The sequence below is a fragment of the Manis javanica genome, chromosome 13 (assembly GCF_040802235.1).
Source record: "Manis javanica isolate MJ-LG chromosome 13, MJ_LKY, whole genome shotgun sequence".
NCBI classification, from domain to species: domain Eukaryota; kingdom Metazoa; phylum Chordata; class Mammalia; order Pholidota; family Manidae; genus Manis; species Manis javanica.
The window spans coordinates 38,862,174-38,888,719 of NC_133168.1; the positions used below are offsets into that span (position 1 = coordinate 38,862,174).

The following is a 26,546-nucleotide window of genomic DNA, read 5'->3' on the forward strand; positions in this document are numbered from 1 at the left end:
TGTCAGTTTTTTAGGAACTAAGGAACTAGAGGTGTTTGCTCACACTGCAATGATCTATCCCCTAAACGTCATTTGCAAATTAATGTGTCAACTGGAAGACAAAGCCAACTTTCTAAAAATAGGATCAGTTTGCAGTAATTTATCTATCTCTATCTTAAAATTTTAAAATTGATGTATGCTACTCTACAAAAGCTGTATCCAAATTATGATCCCCCGCCCTCTGTTCTACCATGCCAACATCTATCTGGGAACTATAACAGATCCTGATTTGAACCCTCAGTCTATCCCATAGCAGCTGCGTCATCTTTGACAAAACACTGTAAACCATTTTGGGCTTGTTTTAAAGCCTAGGTTTTATATTTCAGTTATCATTGGCAATTGATGACAATAAGAGATCTTTATTATGTAAGGACTGGAAGAAAAAGATATTTGTAGAGCACTGAGCAAAATGTCACATTATCCATGCAATTTCTTTAATGTTTTTAAGTTGTAAATTTTCCCTTAGGAATGTTCAGAGAGGGTCTTTGCTGAAATATTATCTTTCTGTTAGCTTTAGCTGATTCTTTAAATAACCAGAGATTTGTTCTAGAGAAGGATTTTCTCTTTCTTTGGAAGAAGCCAAAATCTTCTCCATTTAAGGAAGCAGCTGCTGCAGCACATTTTAGTTACCCATAAAAAAAGTGAAACCGGATGAGTTTACTCTATCCTGATTATAAAAAAACTAGAGATTAACAAATAGTTCCTCCAGAATTACAGAAGAGATTTAAGAATTAGAATTTTCAGTGGTGGTGATTTAAGTAATGGTATAAACAAAAAATTAGAAAAAAAATCAGGAAAATGATGCCAGGCTTTTCAAAAGAATTCTTCTCCCAGTTCTACAATAAGACAAACTGTTCTGGAAAGTTCAAAACATCACTCCATTCACTGAAATTTTACTTATATAGTAATTATCAGGAAAATAACTCCTGCATTAATTAGGCACATCCTTTTGGAAATATTACAAAACTTAGATTTCCAACACATGCTGATAAAGTATCATCAGTTAGAATGCCAACTGATTAGGAATCTGTGACTATTTCTTTTTTGCTAGAAAGTTACTCTTGATACTGTGATAGACAAAATTTGATTCTGTGAAAATGTTTATTTCTTGCTAGAAGCTAACATTACAAAACTGCTGTATTGAAGCAAAAGCAGCAATGACACAGTGGAAGTTGTCTGACTTAGGTCAGTATTATAATTCTTACTCATTAAAATGCCTATTACTGTGAATATTTTAGTTCTTCAACATTATCACCATCAGGATATGATTACTTTTAAGCCTGAAAAGGCATGAATCTTTAAAGGGAGCTTTCTACCACCCAAAACTTACTTTTTCCCCCCACTTATTTCCTATATACTTCATAAAATTAAAAACAAAAAACATGGCACAACATGTTAATGACCTTTCCATACCCAAAGAAAGATAAATGACATTCTGAAAAGTTTGGTTGTGATAAGACTAAAACTAACCAATCATAACTTCAGAATTCCTATGTGACATCATAAGACCTCCCTAGAACACTTTTTCTCCTACACCTACTTCAATTGTTCCCATAAGTCTGGTAACAAGAGTCAGAAAACTTTCCAGCTAAACACCGGTAAGACTTCATACAACTCCAAATACTTGATATTGTGAACATCACAACAGCCAAGGTAAGAAAAAGATTTCACTGATTTTAGTAATTCTTAATTTCTATAATTCAAGCTTACTAAGCTTTTTAAAAAGAATCATGTTTTATAAACTTCAGTTAAAAGTTAGACAATAGAACATCTAATAAGACAAAAAGCTTAATTTCTAAATGAATGCTAATCTATTCAGTGACAGTAAGTAAGACTAAACTTGAAATGATAAGGGTCGCATTCATCTTTGATTCTGGTTATTGGTTTGTCATTTTAACTTTCACTTTTATTTTGCCTTTCAAAAGTTAATTTCTGTCAATTAAAATATCTTTCAATTATGTTACCATATTTGGTGGCAGTGGTGATTTGATTTCTCCACACAAAAACAATGGTTTCATTTTGTTATCTGTTAATTCTGCTGAGAAATAGGATAGGACTGGGCTGTCTATTTACATTGAAATCCTATGATAGTCGTGTGACTGTACAACATGCACATTATTAGCACAACTATTCCAATATTATCATTGATTCCCTACAGTAAATATTAATAGATTTTAAAATACATAATGCAAACTACTTTTAAAATGCTTTTGAAGACTTTTTTTTACTCTCTTTTATAATCCTACTCAAATTTTAACAAACATTTCTAAAAAATTCCAAGATTTAATAAATTGAGTTACTTATATCAAATCTAATGACAAGTTTAGAAATCTTAAAACACCCATCAGAAACACAAACTTCTTTCTAGAGTTCCAGAATAGTAATTAAGCACTTTAAAAATAAAGAAATATTATTTTGGCAGAACATTCCTACATCTCTCACTCGAATGAATTTGATAAAATGAATGTTCTTCTGCCTGTTAATGAATATACCATCATCAAGTCACTATTCTCCAGTGTTCCTCAGTTTTCTCTCCTGCCTTTAGAGGGAAAGAGGGGAGAAAAAAAGAAATGAAGAAATACCCAGAAATGGAGATGCCGCAATAAATTTTATGACATGCTTAAATTCTATTCTACTCTTGATGTTACAATCCTCAATTTAATACGTGAAGTGTGTTTTCATTCTTAAATCTTATATCAGGGCACAAAGAATATTACATCAATTTTAATGCGTTATTTTTATTCCCATATATATGTCAAACTAAAACTTATCTCTAGAATTCCAAGTTCCTATGACAAATGTTAACTCCACTGCTTTTTACAGATAAGAACTTTGTATTCTACAAGCAAAACATGCAAAAACATTTCTAAGACATGCAAAAACATTTCTAATTGTTGTCTACAACTGAGGCTCCCTAATTATTTTTATATTCATAAAATGTTTTTCCTTTGATATTACACAAGTCACTCAGTGCATGTTTATGCATTTTTACTCAAATACCTATCAAATTACATTTGCACATTTTAAATGGAATGTTCAGGAGTTTTTTAGTGCCAGAATTTCATCACATCACATACCACTCTGGAAATTTGATAATTTCTAGAAAGAGCAAAAATTCTGCTATGAAAGTTATCCTTAGATAAATAGTGTATCCAGGTTAATAAAATGACAGTTATAATGACCATTGTTAACTGCCCTAGTTAGTGCCAGCGATTATGTCCCAACGAGTTCATCTCTATCATGGTGTGAAACTTAAGTACTGTCTTTGTTTCTAAAGATATGAAAAACTAAGTGCTAAAAAGTGTCAGATCAAACAAAATGGGAGAAATGGGAATGAAAGATGTTTAAGTTACTAAAAATGAAGTTTTAAAAACACATGAAAGGGCTAAAGTACTTGCTTTACTAAGAGAAATGTCACCATCATTTCCTAAAACTTAAATATCAAAATTATTTTGACAGTATTTTAGTGGACATGAAGGAAAATAATATTCCAGAAAAAAATTGCATTTGGTTGCATACTTGTACATATTGTCTCTTAATCTCAATAGTTAACTGGTGATAGAGTATTTGTATAAACAAAATAGTTCAAAAAAAGAATAAATTTTAGTGTATTAACTGCATTATGTAATATATTAATTATGTAATGTGTTAAATTATATAATATAAATTTTAAGTAAAAATTAAATGTAAAGATGAAATGTGTTCTGTAAATTAAACATTTATCCTTGAAATAATGGTCAATTAAAACTTCCTCTTTATTCTTGAATAACCTTTGAAGTGTACTGCTGTATACAAATATTTCATTTGATCATCTTAACTTCCTATATGTTGGACACTGCATCTCTATTTAGTAATTTAGGAAACAGATGCAAAAAGGTGAACTGCCCAAGGTCACAGAGCTAAGAAATAGTGGAACCTTGGCAGAAGGCAGGGTTTTATAACTCTAAACCACATGCACATCCCCACCCACTGATCAACATGGCTTAAAAATAAATCATGACACTGGCAAAGCAAAATAAAATGAAAGTCCCCAAATACTGTTGATGGTATTCTAAAAGGGAAAGTCAGAGGATACAAACTTCTATTTTAATGTAAAACCACTCCATTTCATTTAAAGTTAATTTATGCATGAAGCCTTAATAGCCTATGTAACATGTCCTTAATAGACTATGTAATATTCTGTATTATATTCTTTATACATTAATATAGTAATCGTTTTCAAAGCCAGAGATATAAGAAAGTTATAGATGTCCTTAGTTATGAAGCAATATACCTTGTACAACAAAACTTAAAATAACTGCAGACTTTTAAAAATAGTAACATGCCACAAAGTTTCCTTTTATTTAATTTGTTTCATGGCCAAATTATTCTTGCCTTTAATCTATTTAACCTTAATACCTAAAATCTAGGTTAATTTCCCCAAACTCTTCAAAACCACACTTTTATGTTCTATTCTAGCTCCATATTAAATTCTTAACTTTCCTTAAATTCATTTATGATCTCTTCATATTTACCATTTAAAATATTCAACTGCTTGCTTGAGCAGAGGAATCCTGCTTTGTTGATGATGCTATGAAAACCACTAACTTTCATCGAAACTGTGAATTAACAATGCTGATCATAGCAGCAAAGGAGTAAACAAAGATTAGGAATCAAGGAAATAATCCTTCTAAATTACAGTGGCCCAAATCAGATAATATGTGGTCTCTTTAAGTCTTTCCAGAAATACCAATGTTCTTACCCTACATAATTCTGAAGCAAGTATTACCAAATAAACATACGAAAAGGAGGCCTGAGTTCAGCTCCACCCTAGAATACTCATAGTCAACTGAGGACCTCTAGTGTTTTTTAAAATGTACTCCACCTTCAGGTCTTCCAAAGAGAAAGAGACCAATTCTCTAACATTATTGGGGGTATATTTAATCGGCATTTGTTTTTCCTTAAAACTTCCCCTACACTCCCTCTCCACATCCTCTTCCCCTAAAAGGAATGTGAAGTCTCAACTACTACAGGATAAATTGACAAAAGTACCAACAGCAATGTTCCAATTTCATAAGGAAAAATCTCTCTACGCTGTTATTTGATGAATTTTCCTCAAGGCAAAGCTTTAAAACAAGGGAAACATTTCATTATGAGGTCAATGTAAAGGTTAAAAATATACATATTTTTATGTTTATTCAATTCTTTTCGTAACCAGGAGAGTTCTTTCAAATAGCTTGAAGAGTCTTTCAAATAGCAGAATGAACCAACAAAGCTCTGGAATGTTGCTGCCACAAAGTAATTTCAAAGAGAAGTTCTGAGTTTATTATTAGGCAATCTCAAACGGAAAATGATTCTACCAAAATAAACTTTTAGATGCCAACAGATTGATGATAAATCTAATAATGAACTGTCCTAATTTAATCAAGTCAAAAAACAGGTGCATACAAAATCACTTCTAGATTATCTGTGAACATGACAGTAAATAGTAGAAAAAATAAAATCCCCAAATAATCCTAATACAGGCAACTTCTGTAAAATAAAATTTATAGAGAATTTTCTTCTGAACCAATTAAGAGAAAAAAATTCTAAAAAGTATCTCTCAGACTGTAGTCTGATTGTGTAGCCTGTGCATACTTGAATTTCCAAGTGAAATATGCTCACATCCAACTAAAAGAATAAATAAATAGGCAAAAATAAAAGGGAAGCAAAGTTATGAAACCACACATATAAAGAATCTCAGGAATTTATGATTTCAGCAGAGGGAGTACCCCAAAAATCGAAGTTCAGACGGTTCTGCAAAGTGCTGAAAGTGCTTAAATTACAGGTGGGGACTACTGATCAACATATACAACATTGTTAAGCTATCAATTGTCTAGCAAGTCACAAAGCATATCACCAAAAATTTTCATAAGTCTATTGAGGTTCCATTTGCACAAGAATTAATCTGATATTATGATGTTAAGAAAAAGGACTCACTGCAGACAAAGTGAGGACTATGCAGAAGCTGATACAGTATCTTTCATGGCACATGATATTAATGAAATATCACAGAGTTGCCCATGCTTTGTCTCTTTCTTTCTTCTACTTCAAAAAACAGTTATCTTTAACTTCATAGTATTTGCTTCCCAATTTCACCTTTTTGAGTGAATGAGGAGAAATAAGACAACCAAAGGCCTTACAAATACTTTATTATAAAGAATGGTAAAAATTGAAATACTCATAGATCCCACATTCCTTCCAAAAATTGGAATAATCATAGACCCCATAGATATACAAGCTACTGTAGATACTTTTCTTCCTCTTACATGTAACTCAAGAGACAGGAATTTGGCATTTCTACAACCAAACTCCTATCAAAACATCTATCATATTTTCAATATTCTGATTCTAGGGACTGGATGATGAATTAATTTTAAAGTATCTTTACTCCTCCTGTACCAGACACCTAATTTACACATACTGTCATTCTTTCAGAGTGGGGCTGGGGGAAAACGTAGGGCTAACCTCTATCTCCATGGATGGTTAGGCCAGATGCAAGTTCAGAACATCCCAACACAATTTATATTATGTAAAAAGAATGATGTAAAATCAGATAAAATGAAAATAGAGCAGAACTATTTTTCTAGGCTCTCTACCAAATATTACTCTATTACCAGCTTGGCTCTAAGAAAGGGGAAAAAGAGACTGCAGATCTACACTCAAAGATGTTGTGAGTACAGAGAAAAGAATGATAAACACCTGACAACCATACCATAAATTATGATATACTGTAGGTCACAGACTACTCCAAAAAATAGGATTGTGCCATTTCCACACACAGCTTTTCAATTCTCAGGATGTGACAGGAAATCCTATCAGTATGGATGAATTCTGGCCTAATTAACTATAATACAGATTTTGGAAATATAGCAGAATTAGGTCAAAACATTTTAGATTGTACCACTGTAAAATAAGCTGAGCCCAATAAATTGAAGGCAACAACTAATATTTTAGTATATAAGGCATATTTCATTTTGATTTTAGCATAAGATTTTAAAGTGACTATAGTCCCTTCAGAATTACAACATATTTCTAAGTTTGACAAGAAACAAGATACCCCTATCTTTGGTTATTTCCAGAAACAAACTATTATTTTTTGATAATAGTTGGCTGCTGAAGTATTATGAGGTAATATTTACAGTATATTCATTGTACTTATCAGTACATGTATTTAGGGCTCATGTATTTAGGGCATACCTCTTATATTTCACAAACACCAAATATCCATTCATACAAAGCCTAGTTCTAGTTAATGCTGTTAAATCATTTAAAATTTATCTAAATTGTAATCCTCTACGTAAATCCTCCAAGCCTTATTTTTCTCATCTGCAATAGGAAGAGACTAGAGAAAAATACTGGAGCTGATGTGTTCAAATATCAAATTGTTGTAACTGGTTAACATGTTAATCACAGCATTATCTTTGATCATTAACAATTTTCTAAAAATGTTAAAGTAAATCATAAGAATCCCTTATCCAGCTTCACTGATTTATTCAAATGGTAGCAATTACACACTATGTTCTAGATTTCAAAATAAACGTGTGGTTCCTTATACTCATGAACTAGAAGTCTAGTTGGGGATCCAGACATGTAAATCAAACTGTACCATAGCCTGATAGCTATCCTGACATAGGTAACACTAAAGACCTACCAAACCAGAAGAGGTGATAACCAATTTTACCTTAATGAGTAATGGAAAGTTTCATTAGGAGTTGATATTTAAACTGGGCCTTAAGGATCAACTAAAATTTGCCTGGCAAAGAATCAAAGGTTAGGGGGGAAGAAGGAGAGGAGAGACATTCCAGGCAGAGCCAGAACAACATGTGCAAAAGACAGAATCAAAAAAGGCAATGAAGTATTTATGGAAAGGTGACATGTTTCATGTGACTGAAGTACCACTCAGCAGTGTCAGTGTAGGGAATGGATCTTGTATATATATGCTTTATGGTCACACTTCCTCATTTTCCATATTTTATCTCAGAAATAATTTTTAAATTCAGAACTCTCAGACCATTTAAGTACTAAAACTTCACAGAAATATAAGCTCAAATAGAAATTACCAATGCTAATTCTTATTCCTTTCTTAACTGTACCGTATGTCTTCATATAAAGCAACTAGCCAAATATACCAAGAAATGCAGGAAATATTCACTACAGTTACCCAGTAGTATAAATTCACTGTACCTACAGCTAAACAAGTACAACCAGAAACAACTTAAAGGGTGCATTTTCTTAAAGAACAAAAGAAAACCTCTTTATTTTTATATTTTATCTGGAAAATTCAAACAAAAGTAATTAAATTAAATATATACTAAGTTTAAGTCACGTTTTCTAGGTAGAAGGTGTTACAAATAAAGTAATAGCCACTTGTATTGGGCAATGAGGAATATATGCTGGAGATCTGTATATGCTAGAGAATACATGTTAGAGAAACACAGGTTGTTACCAACTCTTTAAGAAAATGAAGTTTGATCTAAGTTGGCTGTTTGGATCTCCTCACTACAGATCAATACTAAGAAAGAGGCCAGAGTCTCTAGTGAAAGGAAAGCCCAGACTAGTATATAATTTAGAACACAGAGCCAAGCTGAAGTACTGAAACTACAGAATATAACCACCAATTACCATACGGCTTTTTTTGTAAAAATAAATGCCAAGTTCTCACTGATCATGCCTGATATATTCTTCCCCATTCCCATTCTTTCAGTTCTTTCCTCTGCTCTCTTTAGCACTAGTGTCTCTCAAAAATGGAGCTGACAGGTTGAATTGGGTTTTCATGGGACATAAAGAGAAAGTGAAATTTGGCAGCTGGGGTAAAGTAGTAATATCTTCATTAACAATTATATATCAACAAATGTTAACAGCCATTATCTCTGTGCAGTGAATTATGGTTATGTTTTTATTCCATTTCTAATTTTTGATATTTTAAGATGTATATAGAAGTATCCTGATTAACCAAAAAATCACTAAATCTTAGCAGCTGGTATCTCTGAACAGTTCATTTACAGTTAATTTTTAATCTGTATCTAATTTTTTATAATGACATATTATTTTAAGCTTTATTTTATTTTATTAACTAGCAAAATAATTAATTGGGCAGAATAGCTTTGGGAACTCTGAAAGAAGGCAAAGGGCAACCACTACTCTTAAGTACAGATCATTTGTAAATATGAACTCTCTGTGGTACATAATTTTCTTACTAGCCTTTGAGCCTGATAGCCTTTATTACCTAATATCAAGCCTTGTAAAAATGTTATTTAAAATAGCATAGTCTACAAAACTATAAAATCATAAAAAGGAATGGCAAACATTTGAATCTATAGTTCTGGTAAAATACTTCTTGCTTAACTATTTTATTCTGGACTAAAATCAACATCTGAAGAATAATTTATTGCATGCATTTCTTTTTCTAAAATTTCTTCTAGAATTAATATACTATTGTCACAACAGTTACACTCTCAGAGAAACAGACTTAATGAAACAATATGAAAGAACTTTTGCCCAAGGGAATAGCCCAAAACAAGCTGCACTCTACAAAGTAGACATCAAGGTGACACTCACAAAAAAGAAAAAAACAACTTAAACAGGGAAACACATATGTGAGCATGTGTACACACAGACTAGAGAGAGATTTGATGTCAATATACAAAGAATGCTGAGAAAGATGAGTTAATGCAAAATTGTGTTTTACGTGTTCAGAAACCAGGTTACAACCATGATCCTAATCCATATACTGTTTTTACATTCCAGCCTACGGAAAAGAAGAAAGTGATCTCACATTGGCTTTTTACCAGCCTTTTACCTTTCTCCTGACCATTTAAAACTTGAGACTTCCTGTCTTCCTGGTATCATGGAGAAAGTCCAATACCTCACTCGCTCCGCTATAAGAAGAGCTTCAACCATTGAAATGCCTCAACAAGCACGTCAAAATCTCCAGAACCTGTTTGTCAATTTCTGTCTCATCTTAATATGTCTCTTGTTGATCTGCATCATCGTGATGCTTCTCTGAAGTTCTGCTACAGTCTCCAGTGCTGCAATTTATCACCCTCAGCTAAAAATTTGTCATCCTATGAAGAAGGGAAAAACAATACCGTGTAACAATTCATTTCCAAGTAGAAAAATTTCTTTGTGAAAAGGTCAAGATACAGAACAAAACAAATTGTTAGCAAGTGTATCTATCTGCTGGATCTTGTAAACATGAAATGGGCCTTATTTTCAAAAATTAACTTTAAAATGACTATAAGTGTGCATAATATAACTGTTGATTTCCTCAACAGAGTTTCTAAGTTTCCATCCCAAATCTTTTCTGAGGATGAACTAGGAATTTAGTTTTGAAATTGCACTGCTAACACATCATTTCATATAAAGCATTAGCTTCACTATTTGGGGTAAATATAATTTATATTGTGTCATAAAAGCCTCTTTGATGTTTATTAAGTACTTTTCAGGTCTCTACAAGTACCAAAATAATCATTCAAATGAAGTATGATCATTTGAAAATAGTCTGCTGACTCTTCACATCTGTTATTTTATTATCACACAAAGGTCTTTGTAGTAACTGTCATAACCTATGTTCTAAAATAGAAATTATATTCTTTTCTATACTATACTAACACATTTTTTAAAGTTTATGAGAATCAATAAGGAAAAAGTAAGGCCATACTCTTATATAAATAAAATTTATCTTAGGTGACTTTCAAAGAATTACAGAATTCTAGTACATGCAGGCAATCCATAAATCTGTTCTAAGACATTATGATCAACAGACAAGAACTGTTGGTTAATTTAACAGCTAACAGTGTGATTAGCCATAATTACTAATATACCAATAGATTAGAGTTTGACCTTAATTTATAGCACTGTAGTCTATTAGCTAAGTTAGAGTATATAACCTGCCAGGCTGTATCTTTGGAATCATAAAATCAGAAGACTAGAATCATTTTATAGGTTGTCTTCTATTCTAACCTTATATTGAATGTTGGCAATAAAAAGAATAAAAGAATAAAAGAATAAAATACATATTTCAAGCATTAACAAAATAAAAATTTGAATTCTCTCTCCAAAATTAATTAACTCTGATTACTTTGAAATGAACTTTTGCCCCTTTTATGACAGGATATAGCTATTTTCCTTAACCTATCAACTAGAGAGTAGATACCTACTATGCTAAATTATAAACCCAGCAATACTAACCTACAATTATTTACTTGTTGCATAGATTTTCAATTTCTCCTCTGGTCATTTACAAATATCTTCCAACAACTCATAAAACAGAAGTAAAAATTGGTGTTTGAAAATGTAATCTCCAAAATTTGGTAATTTATGTCGACTTCAGTTTAAAATTAAGTCTAAAGTGGCTTACACCTATACTGCATTAACCCAATAATTTTAACTTTAACTCAAGACATATTACTAACATAGCAATAATTACAGAAGTAGAGAATGTATAATTTACCATATGATTTGCTAAACATGGTTACTAAAAGAATTTGAAAAGTTGAAAAATTTGAAAATATTGACTTCGGTTTGCAACACATATGCTGTTAATGGAATAGTGAAGAAGATACTGCTTTTAAAATTTTTCTGGAGATGGGATGGGGACAAATTTGGTTCACTGATATCTGAGGAACAGAGGGAAAAGGGATCTCAACTGACAGGGAGATTTCTTGAGTAAAGCCTCATCTATGGGTTGGAGATCCCTAACATCAACTAGAAAGCTTTGAGTAACAAGTGATACACATAGTCACTGGTGTCAGTAATTACCAAGCAAAAATAACCAAGTTCTACAGTTAGCCATATTGATCTTAAATATAAGTGGAAATTTTGAAATGATAAGTTATATTCCTTCCATTATATTGTTTATTACAGCATCAACTTCAAATTATAAACTGTGAAGTTTGGGGGCTTTTTTCCTAAGTAAAACAGAAGTAAAGGGTTTTTTGTTTTTCATTCTAACTTTAATAGAAATTAAAATCTTATAGTTAAGGATTACAGAATACTGTAACTCAGATTATAATGTAGATCAAAATCCCAGTCTTTAAATGGAACTTATTTATTCTATTTATCATGATGTGTAAGAAGTTATAGTAAAACAATGTATTTAAAATTTTTTAAATACCAAATGCTCAAATACTTTCTATTGTAAATACAAATCTTAATTTACAAGGCACTAAAAATGAACTAATTCTTAAATGTTTCATGTTACAAATGACCTATGTTAAAATGAACCTTCTTGAACTCAGTGAAATTGCTCATTAATACACTCATGACCGATATGACCATAATACAATCTGATGATAAGCAGTTACAATTTTGCAGGTTGTTTTGGTAACTCCCCAAACCAGGAGAAATTTCCTAGTACAAACACAAGAGGGCAGACCTACACAAAATAATGAATTTTCTACTACCTAGAAATTATCATTATTTTTGAGTCATCTGGCAAAGTAGGAAAATTTCAAGAAAGATCTGTTCTGTTAAATAACAGCATACTTTAAAATGTCTAAAAATTATATGCCAGCACTATATAGAGAAGTTGGCAGATAAAAAACATCACACACATTATTAATATTATTTATTAAAGCATATATAAAAAGCAAGTACATGCTTTCTAGCTTAGTGAATGTGTCATGTCATAGCCTATCAAAAGCATCATAGCGTCCACATCTTTCAATGTAGTTATATTATCTTTAAAAAAAGACAAAACAGGGTGCAAAAATAAGAATAATAAGAAAACTTTTTTTTCAGAGAATACACAAAACACCCTCACATTAAAAATAAACCTTTTTCCAGACCTCTAGAATGAAAGAATTATAAGACAGCTGTGTGACCAATCCAAATGAAACAATATTCTCATAACAGGGGTACCAAAAGGAGAAGAAAGAGACAAAGAGATAGAAAGTCTTTTTGAGGAAATAATTGGTGAAAAGTTCCCCAATATGGAGGAGGAAATAAACATTCAGGTCATGGAAGCACAGAGACTCCCTAAGAAAAGGAACCCCAGGAAATGGCAAAGATCAAGGATAAGGAGAGAGTACTGAAAGCGGCCAGAGATAAAAGATTATTTATAAAGGAAACCCCATTGGGCTATCAGCAGACTTCTCAACAGAAAATTTACAGGCCAGAAGGGAATGGCATGAAATATTTAATGTACTAAAAAAGAAGGAGCTCCAACTAAGAATCCTCTACCAAGCAAGAATATCACTTAAATTAGAAGCAAGGACTAAAAAATTTCCAGATAAACAAAAGCTAAAGGAATTCATCACCACTAAGCCACCCTAACAGAATATGTTAAAGGGACTGCTGTGGATGGAAATGCTTCAAAGGCTAAATAGCTTTCAGCAGTGAAAATAAACCCACAATAAAGGTAGTAGACCAATTAATTACCAAGCAAGTATGAAATTAAAACAAAAGAAGCAAAACCAGCTATATACAAAATCAGTCAAAGGATACACAAAAAAGTGCAGATTATGACATCTAATACATAAAGTTTGGAGGAGGAAGAAATAGAAAATAATAGAAAATAAAAGAACTTTTAAATTGTGTCTGAAATAGAGTAATCAGCAACTTAATACAGACTTATATAGTAAGGAAGTTATCCTTGAACCTTTGGTAACAAGAAAACTAAAGCCTATAATAGACATACAAAAAAAATTTTTTTAAGTGAAATATAATCACAACACTAAAGAAAACTATCAAATAATATGAGAAAGGTATAAGAGTAGAAGAAAGGGACAGAGAGGAGCTATAAAAATAACCAGAAAACAATTAATAAAATGGCAGTAAGTACATATCTACCAATAATACCTTAAATGTAAATAGACTGACTGCACCAATCAAAAGACATGGCAGAATGGATAAAGAAACAAGATCCATCTATATGCTACCTACAAGAGACTCATTTCAAATCCAAAGACATACATAGCTTAAAAGTAAAGGGATGGAAAAAGATATTTCATGCAAATAATAGGGAGAAAAAAGCAGGAGTAGCAGTACTTATATCAGACAAAATAGATTTCAAAAAAAAGAAGAGTAAAATAAGACAAAAAAAGGACATTACATAATGATAAAAGGGTCAATCCAACAAAAGGATGTAACTATTATAAATATCTATGCACCCAACATAAGAGCCCCTAAACATGTAAAACAAATACTAACAGAATTAAAGAGGAAAATAGACTGCAACACTCATTTTAGGAGACTTTCATACACTATTCATGTCAACAGACAGATCAACTAGACAGAAAATAAGGAAACAGAGGCACTGAACACTGTATTATTAGATCGGATGGACTTAACATATCTATAGAACATTCCACCCAAGTGCAGCAGGATACACATTATTCTCAAGTGTACATGAAAAGTTCTCCAGAATAGATCACATACAAGGCCACAAGAAGAGGCTCAATAAATTCACAAGATTGAAATTTATCAAGCCGTTTCTCAAGCCACAATGGTATGAAACTAGAAATGTTACACAAAGAAAACAAAAAAGGCTACAAACACATGGAAGCTAAACAACATGCTTCCAAATGATCAATGCATCAATGAACAAGTTAAAACAGAAATCAAGCAATATATGGAAGCAAATGAAAATAAAAATTCAACAGCTCAAAATCTGTGGGATGCTGCAAAGGCAGTTCTAAGAGGGAAGTACATAGCAATACAGGCCTACCTTGAGAAAAAAGAACAATCCCAAATAAATAGTCTAAACTCACAATTAAACAATCTAGAAAAAGAAGAACAAATGAAGCCCAGTTAGTAGAAGGGACATAATAAAGATTAGAGAAGAAATAAATAAAATAAATAATAAAATAACAGGAAAAAAAAACAACAATAAAACCAGAAGGTGGTTCTTTGAGAAAATACATAAAATAGATAAACCCTTAGCCAGGCTAATCAAGAAAAATAGTGTACAAACATTAACAAAATCAGAAACGAAGAAGGAATAATCACAATGGAAACTGCAGAAAATGAAAGTATGTGAACTTTACAGGAATCCAATGGATTCTTTGTATGTAAAAGTACACACCTTCCATTCCCTTCCCACCTACACTCCCAGACAATAAAAGAAGTGCAAGACGGACATGGAAAGGGATGCATTCTTTCTAATGAGAAGGCAAGAGTTTATTGTTTGTTTTTCTTTTCTGTCACAGTCCTTATAGGGTCAGACAGCTTTTGGAGAGGGGAGGAGGAGAGAGGTAATGTAGAACAGAAGAAAGAACAAAAGAATGTGGTGGACATTGCACAGGGAGGCCTGCATCCTAACCAAGTGAAGGCATAGCTGGCTTCATTTCATTCACAAAAGGAAATGCTTCAGAGTGCTACACTACCGGCACTCTAGATGATTTAGTAGGAAACAGTGAGAATCCAAGAACACCACACACTTAAGACTGTGACACTGACTTGATAATTATTCAGAATTGAGTCCTAAGAAGAGCATAAAGTCCATGTTATAATATTAACCTTTGAAGGAGAAAAAAGGGAAGGAGGCATGGAGATAAAATGAGACAGAACACTCAGACAGCTACAAAATTCTGTATAAATCAGTGGTAGTGTGAGATTATGACTCTTGGCTAAATTTCTTTTCATAGCTGTAAAAGAGCTGTTCCCCCCAACTCCACCATGGTAAGAGTTTAGCAGTTAAGCTTGAAAATCACATATTCTCACAATTTATCAGATGGGCTGATCCATATCATGGCTCTTTCCTTCAAGTAAAAATTTGACTAAAAGAAAGTCAATGTTTTAAAGAGTCTTTAAAGAAACTAAGATGAGAGCTTTTAAAATAAATAGAGTGCTTGGCGGCTCTGAGAAGAAGGTATTTAAGAATTTTCTTCTGTAGTAGTCCAAGAAGTCAATGAGAAAAGTAGTCATTTAAACATTGCAGCTGAAGTGTCTACACTTTCTTTACCTGGTTTCATCTTTCTACTCCAAACTTAAAAGCACTATAAAGAGACCATCCCAAATAAGGTTAATCAAGAAGTGGGACTTGCTAGGGTGCAAGCAGATTTTGTTTCTTAGTAGCCTTCTACTTATACCGTGTACTAGGAAGATTTAAAAATAAATTTTGTTCCAAGATGCACTTCCAAGCTCCCTACCCTTTCTACATTGCTTCAGGGTTGGGGAAAACAATTTACAGCAGAAGTTCCTCCAAGCAGAATAAAATGTATGAAGTAATACTTATTCCTTTAAATTCACCCAATTTTCTCAGTTACCTTTCTATCACACCTACTTCAGGTTGAGTAGAATATTCAGCCCTGACCAGACAACTCCAATTCTATGAAGATACCAGCTGGAGAAATAACTGCCTGATCTCTGTTCTCCTATAACCACAAAGCATTTAAGGACCAAAATATGACAGTATTTTAAAAATTAAGTTTCTTATCTTTCAATCACTTGAACTGATAAATCACAAATAAATCTGGTTAAACTGCTCTTTTCCAATTCAGATACCATAATGATGTTTGGTTATGTGACTTAAATATACATAATTAGGATTATAAGAACTGTGTCCAACACAAGAGTAAAGAAGACCCATAGGATGTGAAATGGTTCTCCTGTAAGTACAGCATCTTACGTTGTGGGCATGTTTAGAGATATACTCAGATTTGTGATCTCATTATGCTTTCATAGAATATATTCCATTAATCTTTGTTTTATTTTTATTAGTAGCAGTAATAAATAGTAAGTTTAAATGTTTGCTCTGGGGAAATTTTGTAGTTTTTTGGTAGAATTAATTTATTACAGAAAATTCTGGTAATAAAAAATGCAGGACACAAAAATTTTACAGATAAATTTGTAAACTGGGTTCTCAGTTAAAATGAGCTGTAGAAAATTATCTTGGAAGAGAAACACTTCCAGATCAAGAAATGTACACATTTACATGTAACATAAGGGAGTAGACAGTATTTTCTTTATATGTTATATTACAAATTGCTTTCCTTAAACTGATTAACAAATAAATCTTGACACCCAATTTTTTTTAAATAAACACATCTGTTTTACAAGATTAAATATATATCAACCACTACCAAAACTTTATAAATGACTTTAGTTCCACCTTGTCATTTTATAGGTGAGGAAACTGTGTAGACATACATACAGCCAAAAGGTACATGAAATGGTGCTCAACATCACTAATCATCAGGGAAATGCAAACAAAACCACAGTGAGATATCATGTCACACTTGCCAGAATGGCCACTATTAAAAAGACAAGAGATACAAATGTTAGCAAGGATGTGGAGAAAAGGAAGCCCTTGTGCACTATGAGTGGGAATGTAAACTGATTTGCCACTATGGAAAACATTATGGAAGTTCCTCAAAAAAATAAAAATAGAACTACCATATCATCCAGCAATTCCCCTTTCTGGGTATTTATCTGAAATAACTGAAAACACTAATCCAAAAATGACATGGAACTCCATGTTCTCTGAAGCATTTACAAAAGCCAAGACATAGAAACAACTCATGGGGTCATCAACAGATAAATGAATAAAGAAAATGTGTTACATATTATGGATAAAATTGTAATGTTTCCAGAGTATCTTGCCTGGCTTTGGTGCATCTGCATACACTCGGGGTGGAGAAAAGTTCACCTCCATGTCAATGGGTAAACCTGAGCAACCGAGGGCATGTCTGAACCTGAAAGGCTAAGGGGAGGGGCTTATTTGCTTGCTTGCTTGCTTCCTTCCAGAGCAGGGGAGAGAGACAACCCTGGACTGCAGTTTGTATGCAATAAATGGGTTTTAAACTTTTTTTTCTCCCTTTGACCAATTTCGGTTTGTAGAGGTATTTTGCCCTGGAATTTCCCGGACTTACATGGTTGGCATGGTTGGCAGGATTCCTCTGAACCTGAAATCTGTCATAATGCGTGCGACCTTTGGGAGGGCTGCTCCTGTGGATGGTGGGGAAGTCCCAGTGGATGCAGTGGCAGAGGATGCCGCTTTACCTGTTATTATCCCCCCAGCTATGGGGCTTCCAATTTGGAAACCCCTACTAGGGAATTGGTCCAGTATAAAGTACCTCCTAGAGGGGTGGGCTTCCCCAGAGGTGGGGAAGGGTGGAAACACCGGAAGCTGCAGAATTAGCCCTCTGTGAGTTGGAAGACTGCTTGGAGACCTTAGGGGGTAGTGTAGCAGCTGGCATTGTAGGTTCTCTTTTCATCAAGAAAGTGGAAAATGTTATACAGGAGAGATAGGGACTTAGGTGGGAGAGAGACACACTTCAGCATTGCTTGGAGGAGCTGGGCAATAGCCTATGGGATGCTATTAAAGAAGAGAGACAGTTACTGAAAAGACAGGTCACGCTCCTAGAAGACTCTTTAGCAGCAAGGGGGGAGGCAGCAGGAAAAGCCGGGTTGCAGGAGGCTGTGGGGGAGGGGAGGAAAGAGTAGTGCCTTCAGTCTTGGAAACGGTGGAGGAGCCCGAGGGAGGAGGAGGCGGGCCATTAGCAGATTTGCTACCCAGGCCACCTCCAGAGGTACCAACTTCTATTTTAAAGGCCCGCCCAGTTATAATTAAGAAAATAAAAACAAAACAACCATAGGCTCCTCAGGGGGAGGAGCAATCCCCTCCCCAGGTTCGCCCCATCCATGCTCCGCCCCTTTATCCAGGATGTGCTGTTGGACACGAGTGTCTGCCTAGAGGCCATGGGAATCTCTGCCTACATGGCTTTTACATCTCTGGGATATATGGGGGTGGAAAACATTATGTCAGGTACTGAGATGAGTAGAATGGCTTCCCTGATGACTCACCCTTCCATCCCACAGTGGTTGCAAAATGCCTGTCACACCTCAGGGAATCAGACACTCCTGGAATGGTTGACAGCTGCCAACAGGGTAGTTCGGCCAAATCAGGGTGGTTTCCCATATTTTCCCAGTAGTTGGAAAACATATGCAGAGCTCCAACAGGTACTACAGGATTTAGGTATAAAAAATATCATCTGTAATATGGAGCCCCAGGGACCTGATGAAGAGGTGTTGACTATAGGAATGAAAAATCTGGTGCTGCATACAGCTCCCACATCTCTCTTTGGGTCCCTAGTGACTATTCTTGCCCCCTACATAGGGCAAACCATAAGCGAGGCTACTCGTACTTTAGCAGACCTGGGGGAGGCTGAAACAATAAGAGCATGGAAGGAAGTACAGGCTACGACTAAAAGGAGAGGTGCAAAAGGCCCTATGAAGGTCTTGAGGACACATATGTGGGTTGACTTGATTAAAACCTGGGGTAGTGAAAGAAAAACTTGATGGGCAGCTCAATAGGATCTGGTTAGAACTGTGGCACCAATTAAAGCCAGAGCAGCAGTTCAGCTGCTGAGATCCAGGACACAGAAAACAGAGTCAAGGCCTCACGCCCAGCCTGTGTCTCTGCAAAACTTCATGGGAGATAGTACTCAGGATTTTCCTGAGCCCTCACCCCCACAGGAGGATGATTGGGCATCACGGTTCAACTGAGGGGGGTGTCAAAGTCCCTACCTTGGGGGACATGGTGGGGACCAGAGGCCACATGTAGAATTAGCAATTCATTGGTCCCCTGTGAATGTACAATGTGTCCTGGTGCTGGTGGACACAGGAGCTGAGTGTTCTCTGATTCATGTCAACCCTGAGTGTTTTCCCGGGACCCCTGCTATGATAAATGGCTTTTGGGGTAAGGCAATTAGAGTGAAAAAAGCCCAAATCTCATTGGAGACAGGGCATTTACCCCCGAAGGAGTACACTGTGTACATTTTTCCCATCCCTCAATATATTTTGGGGGTAGATATCCTGCAGGGTCTGTGGTTACAGACCACTGCAGGTGAGTTCAGAGTGAGGGTATGTGTGGTAAAGACAGCTCTGAGGGGACATGCTAAGCACCCACCTGTAACTCTGCCTGTACCTCAGCGGGTGACAAATACTAAGCAATATAAATTGCCTGGGGAGGCGGAGGCACAAGGAAATTGGAGAAACTCTACAGGAGATTAAGAGGGTGGGCATCATAAAGCCCACTCATAGTCCTTTAAATTCCCCAGTGTGGCCAGTGAGAAAGCCAGACGGCTCCTGGTATATGACTGTAGACTACAGGGAATTGAATAAAGTCACACCCCCTTTGCATGCCGCTGTCCCCTCTCCAGCAGACATTCTGGACACTCTCAGCGATGAAATGAGAATGTATCATTATGTAGAAGACCTTGCTAATGCTTTCTTCTCTATTGACATAGCACAGGAAAGCCAGGAATGGTTTGCCTTCACATGGGAAGGCCGGCAGTGGACATTCACTGTCCTTCCACAGGGATATCTCCACAGTCCCACCATCTGTCATGGACTGGTAGCCCAGGACTTGGCCACATGGAGGAAACTGCAAACAGTGCGGTGGAATCATTACATTGATGACATTATGCTTACATCTGATTCTCTTTCAGATTTAAAAGGGGGAGTTGCTGGACTGTTGCAACATCTACAGGAAAAAGGATGGACTGTGAACCGCACCAAGGTTCAGGGACCTGGTTTGTCTGAAATTCTTGGGGGTTGCCTGGTTGGGTAAAACTAAAGTTGTTTCTGAAGCTTTCCACACCCGTACCACTGTGGCAGTATTACAAGAGTTTTTGGGCCTCTGGGCTACTGGAGAGTGTTTATCCCAAACTTGGCACAAATTCTGAAGACCTTATACCGGTTGGTACGAACGGGCATCAGGTAGGACTGGGATGAGACATGTGCAGATGCTTTTACTGCTGCCAAGTGTGCAGTCAAAGCCGTACAGGCCTTGAATGTAATGGACTCATCAAGGCCCTGTGAACTAGATGTTAATGAAACCGAAAATGGTTATGGATGGGGTCTTTAGCAGTGGCTTGAACGGACACACCAACGTATTGGATTCTGGTCACATCTATGGAAAGGAGCAGAGGTCTGGCACACCTTGACAAAGAAGCAACAACTGGCTGCTGTGTACCATGCCTTGCTGGATAGAGAGCCCATCACTGGAACAGCTCCAACCAAGATAATAACCACCTCTACCATCACAGAGTGGGTGTGAGGCTGGACCCACAGGCCATGGAGTGGCATAGCACAGACACCTAGACTACTGGCCAAATGGGGTACATATTTACAGCAGCGCAGTGCCCTCTGGACTAGCCCCTTAAGTGGACTAACTCCAATGCTTATTGGGGCCAGTGACCTCTACCAGTGGAAAGCAGGAAGAACTTGCTTTTGAGCCACTGGTAGCTGAGACTCCTTATCAGAAGGGAAAAGCCCCTATACCTGAAGAATGGGTGCAGCAATTAGGAATAACATGGAAAATTCATGTACCATATAATCCTGTGGGGGCAGACATGATAGAGAAGTACAACAGCTTGTTGAAATTTGGCCTAAAGTCAGACACCAGTAGTCTACAGGGTTGGTCAGTTCACCTATAGACGGTGCTGTGGCGTTTGAATGAGAAGCCACGTAAAGGAGCTTTGAGCCCTGTGAATATGCTCACACACCTTGATGCTTCTCTTATACAATTGTACATCCAAACCAAAGACTTATTGAAGCCAGGATATGGCCAGCAGAGCAACATTCTGCGGCCAGCCCCTACTGCATTAAGCCCTGGAGACACTGGTGAATGGACCTGGCCCTGCGCATTTTGACACATGGACCAGCAATGGTTGGCCTTTCTGGTACCTTGGGGACAAGGCCTGGAAGCTGGCCTCCTGTGTATTCCTGGAATAACAGCTAAATGGCCCCCAAAGGTCACAGTAGTGTACCCAAAACGTCTAGGAAGTAAGAGCATCTTGCAGGGAAGTTTTGTTTTATCTTTATGGCCAGTGCATGTACCTCCTGTAGCCCTATATATTGACCCATCTGTAACTCCCACAGGGACAGGGGTGATAGATAGTCTGGTATACTAGACCAGGAAGAGATCCCATTCCTGCCACTCTTTTATCACAAGACCACTCTCTTGCATGTATCCTACCTGATGGACAAGATTTGCCCATGCTGATGTCATTAAAACACGTATTTTAATAACCCTTAGGGTTATTTTCTCCTACAGTCCTTATGGCCTGAATGTGCCCCCCCCCCTCACTGGCTGCAGCTGCCACGTGGTGATTGCTCTGAACCCTGAGCTACTGCCTGCCTATGGAATGGACAAGCTATGGCCTTAATCTACATAAGACTTTGAACCTAGCTGAATCCTCTGGCTTGAGGATTGTTATGATTTTATTGCTGTTGGTATTGTTATGTCATTAGTCTGGTCACAATACTCAAGTTTTCTTGCCCAGAGACCATTGCTGAAGAGGGGGAATGAGCAGACTATAAAGTGAGATTTCTGGAGGGGAGGCCTGCGGGTAAAATTGTAATGTTTTCAGAGTATCTCACCTGGCTTTGGTGCATTTGCATTTCCTCAAGGGTGGAGAGAAATTCACCTCCATGTCAATGGGTAATTACCTGGGCAACCGAGGGTGTCTGAACCTGACAGGTTAAGGGGAGGGGCTTGCTTGCTTCCTTCCGGAGCAGGGGAGAGAGACAGCCTCGGACTACAGTTTGTAAGCAATAAATGGGTTTCAAACTTTCTCCCTTTGACTGATTTCAGTTTTTAGAGGTATTTTGCCCTGGGATTTCCTCTCCCCAGACTTACATGTATACACTGGAAAATTACTCAGCTATAAAAAAAGATAAAGAAAATGTGGTATGTATACACTGGAATGTTATACAGCTATAAAAAGAAGTAGGAAATCTTGCCATCTGTGGCATGGATTGACCTTGAGGGCATTATGCTAAGTGAAATAAGTCAAAGACAAATACCATATGACCTCACTTATATGTTGAATCAGTTAGATAGATAGATAGATAGATAGAAAGATAGATAAATAAGTCAATACATACATACATACATACATACATACATACATACTCAGAGATATAGAGAACAGAATAGTGGTTGCCAGAGGCAGGAGTTGTGTGTGTGTGGAGGGGGTGAGGAGGGCAAAATGAGTGAAAGGAATCAAAAGATACAAACTTCCAGTTGTAAAGTAAGTCAGTCATGGACATACAATGTACAGCATGGTGACTATAGTTAATGATACTATGTTATACATTTGAAAGTTAGTGAGAGTAAATCTTAAAAGTTCTCATCACAAAGAGAAAAAATTTTTACTATGTATGGTGATGGATGTTAAGAGACTTACTGTGCTCATTTCATAATATATACCTACAGGGATTCATTGTTGTACCCTTGAAACTAATATATTGTTATATGTCAATTATATCTCATAGAAAAAAGAAAAAGAAACTAAGGCCCAGAGATATTAAATAGTAACTGACAAGTAGAGAATCATTCAAGTTCTGAATCTGACAGAACCAGAAACAAATCCAAGACCTCATACTACTCTCATGTAAACATTCTTTCTATTATACCACACCAGCTCCTCGGCTTCTTTTTCAAGTTTCTTTAGATTGAATTGTTTTGCTTTCTTCACTTTTATGCCCATTTAACAAATCAGAAGGAAAGTAAAGATCAAGTTAGGTACAAGATTTTAAATTTTTCACTTTAACTAGCCTCAAATATTCTTAAAGTTTTGATTACCAAGTCTATATTTTCGTAGTTTTTAAGACTTATGTCTATGAATTCGCAAGGGAAAGGAAAAGCAAAATAATCTGTACCTAGGGACACTGTCATATGCTCACTACAAATGTGCTATTGTACCCACAACACCTGCTGGATTTCAACCTTACCTGCATTGGTATTTCACTTTCTTGCCGAAACTCTTCAATCTGTTGGTGTTGCCAAGGAGCTGAGCTTTGAGAGTCCTCTGGAGCTCTGCTTTCCAAGGGGTTTGTCCGCAACTGTTCTGTAAGCCACATCTGTGTTCTCACGGAAGGCTGAATTGGAACCCCACCTACTGCCTGTTGACCAAGCATTAAGTATTTCGTAGGTTCAAAAGCATCTGAGCTGGTCCTAATGGGCTTACTTTCAGGTAAGGCACTGTGTGTCATGTCTGAGGTTTGTCTCCTTAGAGTGAAGGAAGAAGCTCTAAAGGCCTCTTTGCTACAGCTCTCAAATTTATATTTGCAGTCCAGAGTTGATGACCGTTTTTTATTTATTTCCTTGTCCTCCAGCTTAAGCATTTCCAAGCAGCTGGGCCCCACTGTCCTTAGTTGTGATGTCAAAGCCTTGCCCCTCCCTGTCTTTTCCAGTCCACTCCTTGACTCTTCAGTGTGTATAATGACACCCTCACTGTAGTTATCCAGGGCAGTGAGTTTGGATAAAGATGACCATTTCCGAAGGGGTCGGAAGTCCTTCATGTCTAGTGAAGAATCCTGTTCAACTCTACTGTGGTTTCCCAATGTTTGCATGAGGCTTGAACTCCATTTTGAGCCACCTGATATCAATGATTCCCTATGTTTAGAAACTGAAGCACTGGAGTTAGACGGCATGACATGGGCAGTAGGAAGAGTAACTAATGATCGACTAGGCTTAAAAGATAATATACCACTTGAAGTTGAATGATCTGGAAAGAAAAAGAACGTCAAATTAGTTGTGATTAATAGAAAAAAAAGGCAAAATGCCAAAACAAAAATCTGAATATGGTTTTCCAGCACAACTTTTCCAGATCTATTTTACTAAAATGAGAGGATTATTGTTTTTGTTGTTAAAGTTTATCTAAACAAAAACAAATCAAACAGACTTTCAAACATCATTTTCTAAAAGTATATACACAACAAAACATATGCCCATTTACATCTACTTACAGATGAAAAATGACTGAAAAAGAGGTTGATATTTAGCCTATGTAATCTAAGTTTTATACATTTAAAAGAAAAATCCATCTCCCCACTGACTGGTCTTACTCATAATCCAGCACTGAAGCCTCAGAAACAACTCTTGATAGAAAATGTATTTTTTTCATTGTCTTTCTTAAACTGTAGTAATCTACACCAAAAGTGAACATTTTAGCATATCCTCAAATTCTCATTCAAGTCAGAAATATGGATAAAGGAGCTCTCACCATAATGGAAAGTAATCAGAAAGTGTTCTAGCAATCTATTTGCAGATACAGAGCAGTTCCTATGTTGCCAGTCTGCCTTAATGGCATCATCAGTAATATATTACTTCCCAAGTTAGAACTCTTAAGAGTCTACTTTGATTCCTATCTTTCTCTGCATACTAAAATACCCAAGTTGTAAGTTTTCACTTCCAAAATGATTATATAAAGCTATTGCCTTAGTTCAGGCCTTCACATAGCATTATTCTACACACTGGAATAGTTTAGGTAGGTCTATAGAAGCCCAAAAGATAAATAAAAGCCTCTGTACTCAATGAACTTACCATCATGTGCCAAATTAAAATCAAAGATTTTAATTTTTGTCAGACAATCTCTAGAAAGGGGAAAGCAATTTGAAGTACAGGAGGAAAGGAGATGAACGATGAAAGGCAAATTTCGCAATTTATTCTGTATCTTCCCATACTGTTTAACTCATACTAGAATATATTTATATTTAGCTTTGATAATGTTTTAAAGAAATAAAGTAATGGGAAAAGAAAGGTTGAGAAAGTCATAAGAAAATTCAGATGAGAAAGACCAGGCAGACAGATTAAAAAAATGGAATTTCAGCAAGTCTTTGCATGGAAATGAAGAGGGAAAGACATTACAGATGAAGGAATACAAGCAAAAGTACAATAGTGAACATTTATCATATTCAAGCTTCTCATCAACTTCTGCAGAACCTTTTTATACTCAGGAAATTCCCACATTATAAGTCTCATTCTCCAAAATAAATTTTAACCTCGAATTCCTAACATACCTGCAATTATAATGCAGATATGTAGAAGCACCTGTACAAGATATCAGTTTAGAATTGAGTCACATGAGAGATAATCTCTGGGTGGAGCTACCATTTCTGACTGGGACAGGTGCCAACAGGGGCTCAGCCTTCCACAGTGGAGTAGCAGAGGTGGCCCCGTCAAGTACTGGCCCACAAGTGGCAGCAGCTGAGCAGCACTGATGATTTCACCCAGTGCCTGGTGGGGCAGGGGAGTGATAGTTCTCAGACGTGATTTGAGGCATATTACCTGGAACATTAACATTAGCCTGGTTCTCTAGGCCTCCCAAAACATTCTATGAGGTACCAAATACCCTTAAGTAAATTCCTCACTCAATAAGCCAGTCAGCTCCTGCCAAATGAGAACACTAACTGATCCAAGTATGAAGCCAGAAGACTATGGCTCCAAAAGAAACAAATTATCCCATTTATCTGCAGTACAGAGTGTCAAGAAAAGTTATTCAAATGAGAAAACTAACACTTAGAGTAGTTAAATATATTGTTCAAGATAATATGGCAAGTAAGGTCTGTTAGATACTCCAAGCCTGTACCTACACAAAAGTCTGTGCCCTAGGGTGGCTGGGTGGTGTCTCCCACCTCCCAACCTCCGTCATCCAAATATACAACACAATCTAAAGAAAGAAATATCTTGTTTGTTAAGTAAACCCTGCTTCAGAATAACTTGCTTAATTTCCTTACCCCCCTTCCAATGA

At 36.0% G+C, this 26,546-nt stretch overlaps 2 protein-coding genes across 2 annotated transcripts in view; one reads left to right on the forward strand and one right to left on the reverse strand.

Annotated features, from left to right (window-relative positions):
- CEP85L (centrosomal protein 85 like) overlaps window positions 1–26,546 on the reverse strand; it is a 174,361-nt gene that overhangs the window by 88,487 nt on the left and 59,328 nt on the right. The window contains exon 3 of the mRNA XM_017680016.3: window positions 23,746–24,521. Coding sequence (XP_017535505.3) covers window positions 23,746–24,521 — 776 coding nt within the window. The remainder of the gene's footprint in view (window positions 1–23,745; window positions 24,522–26,546) is intronic.
- Window positions 1,538–11,354, forward strand: PLN (phospholamban). Its single transcript, XM_017680017.3, has 2 exons — window positions 1,538–1,692; window positions 9,808–11,354. Exon 2 carries the CDS (start codon window positions 9,908–9,910, stop codon window positions 10,064–10,066), a length of 159 nt encoding a protein of 52 aa, XP_017535506.1. The 5' UTR covers window positions 1,538–1,692; window positions 9,808–9,907; the 3' UTR covers window positions 10,067–11,354.

Coding starts and splice junctions, on each gene's coding strand:
- PLN (XM_017680017.3), top strand. CDS start 9,908: ATGGAGAAAGTCCAATACCTCACTCGCTCCGCTATAAGAAGAGCTTCA.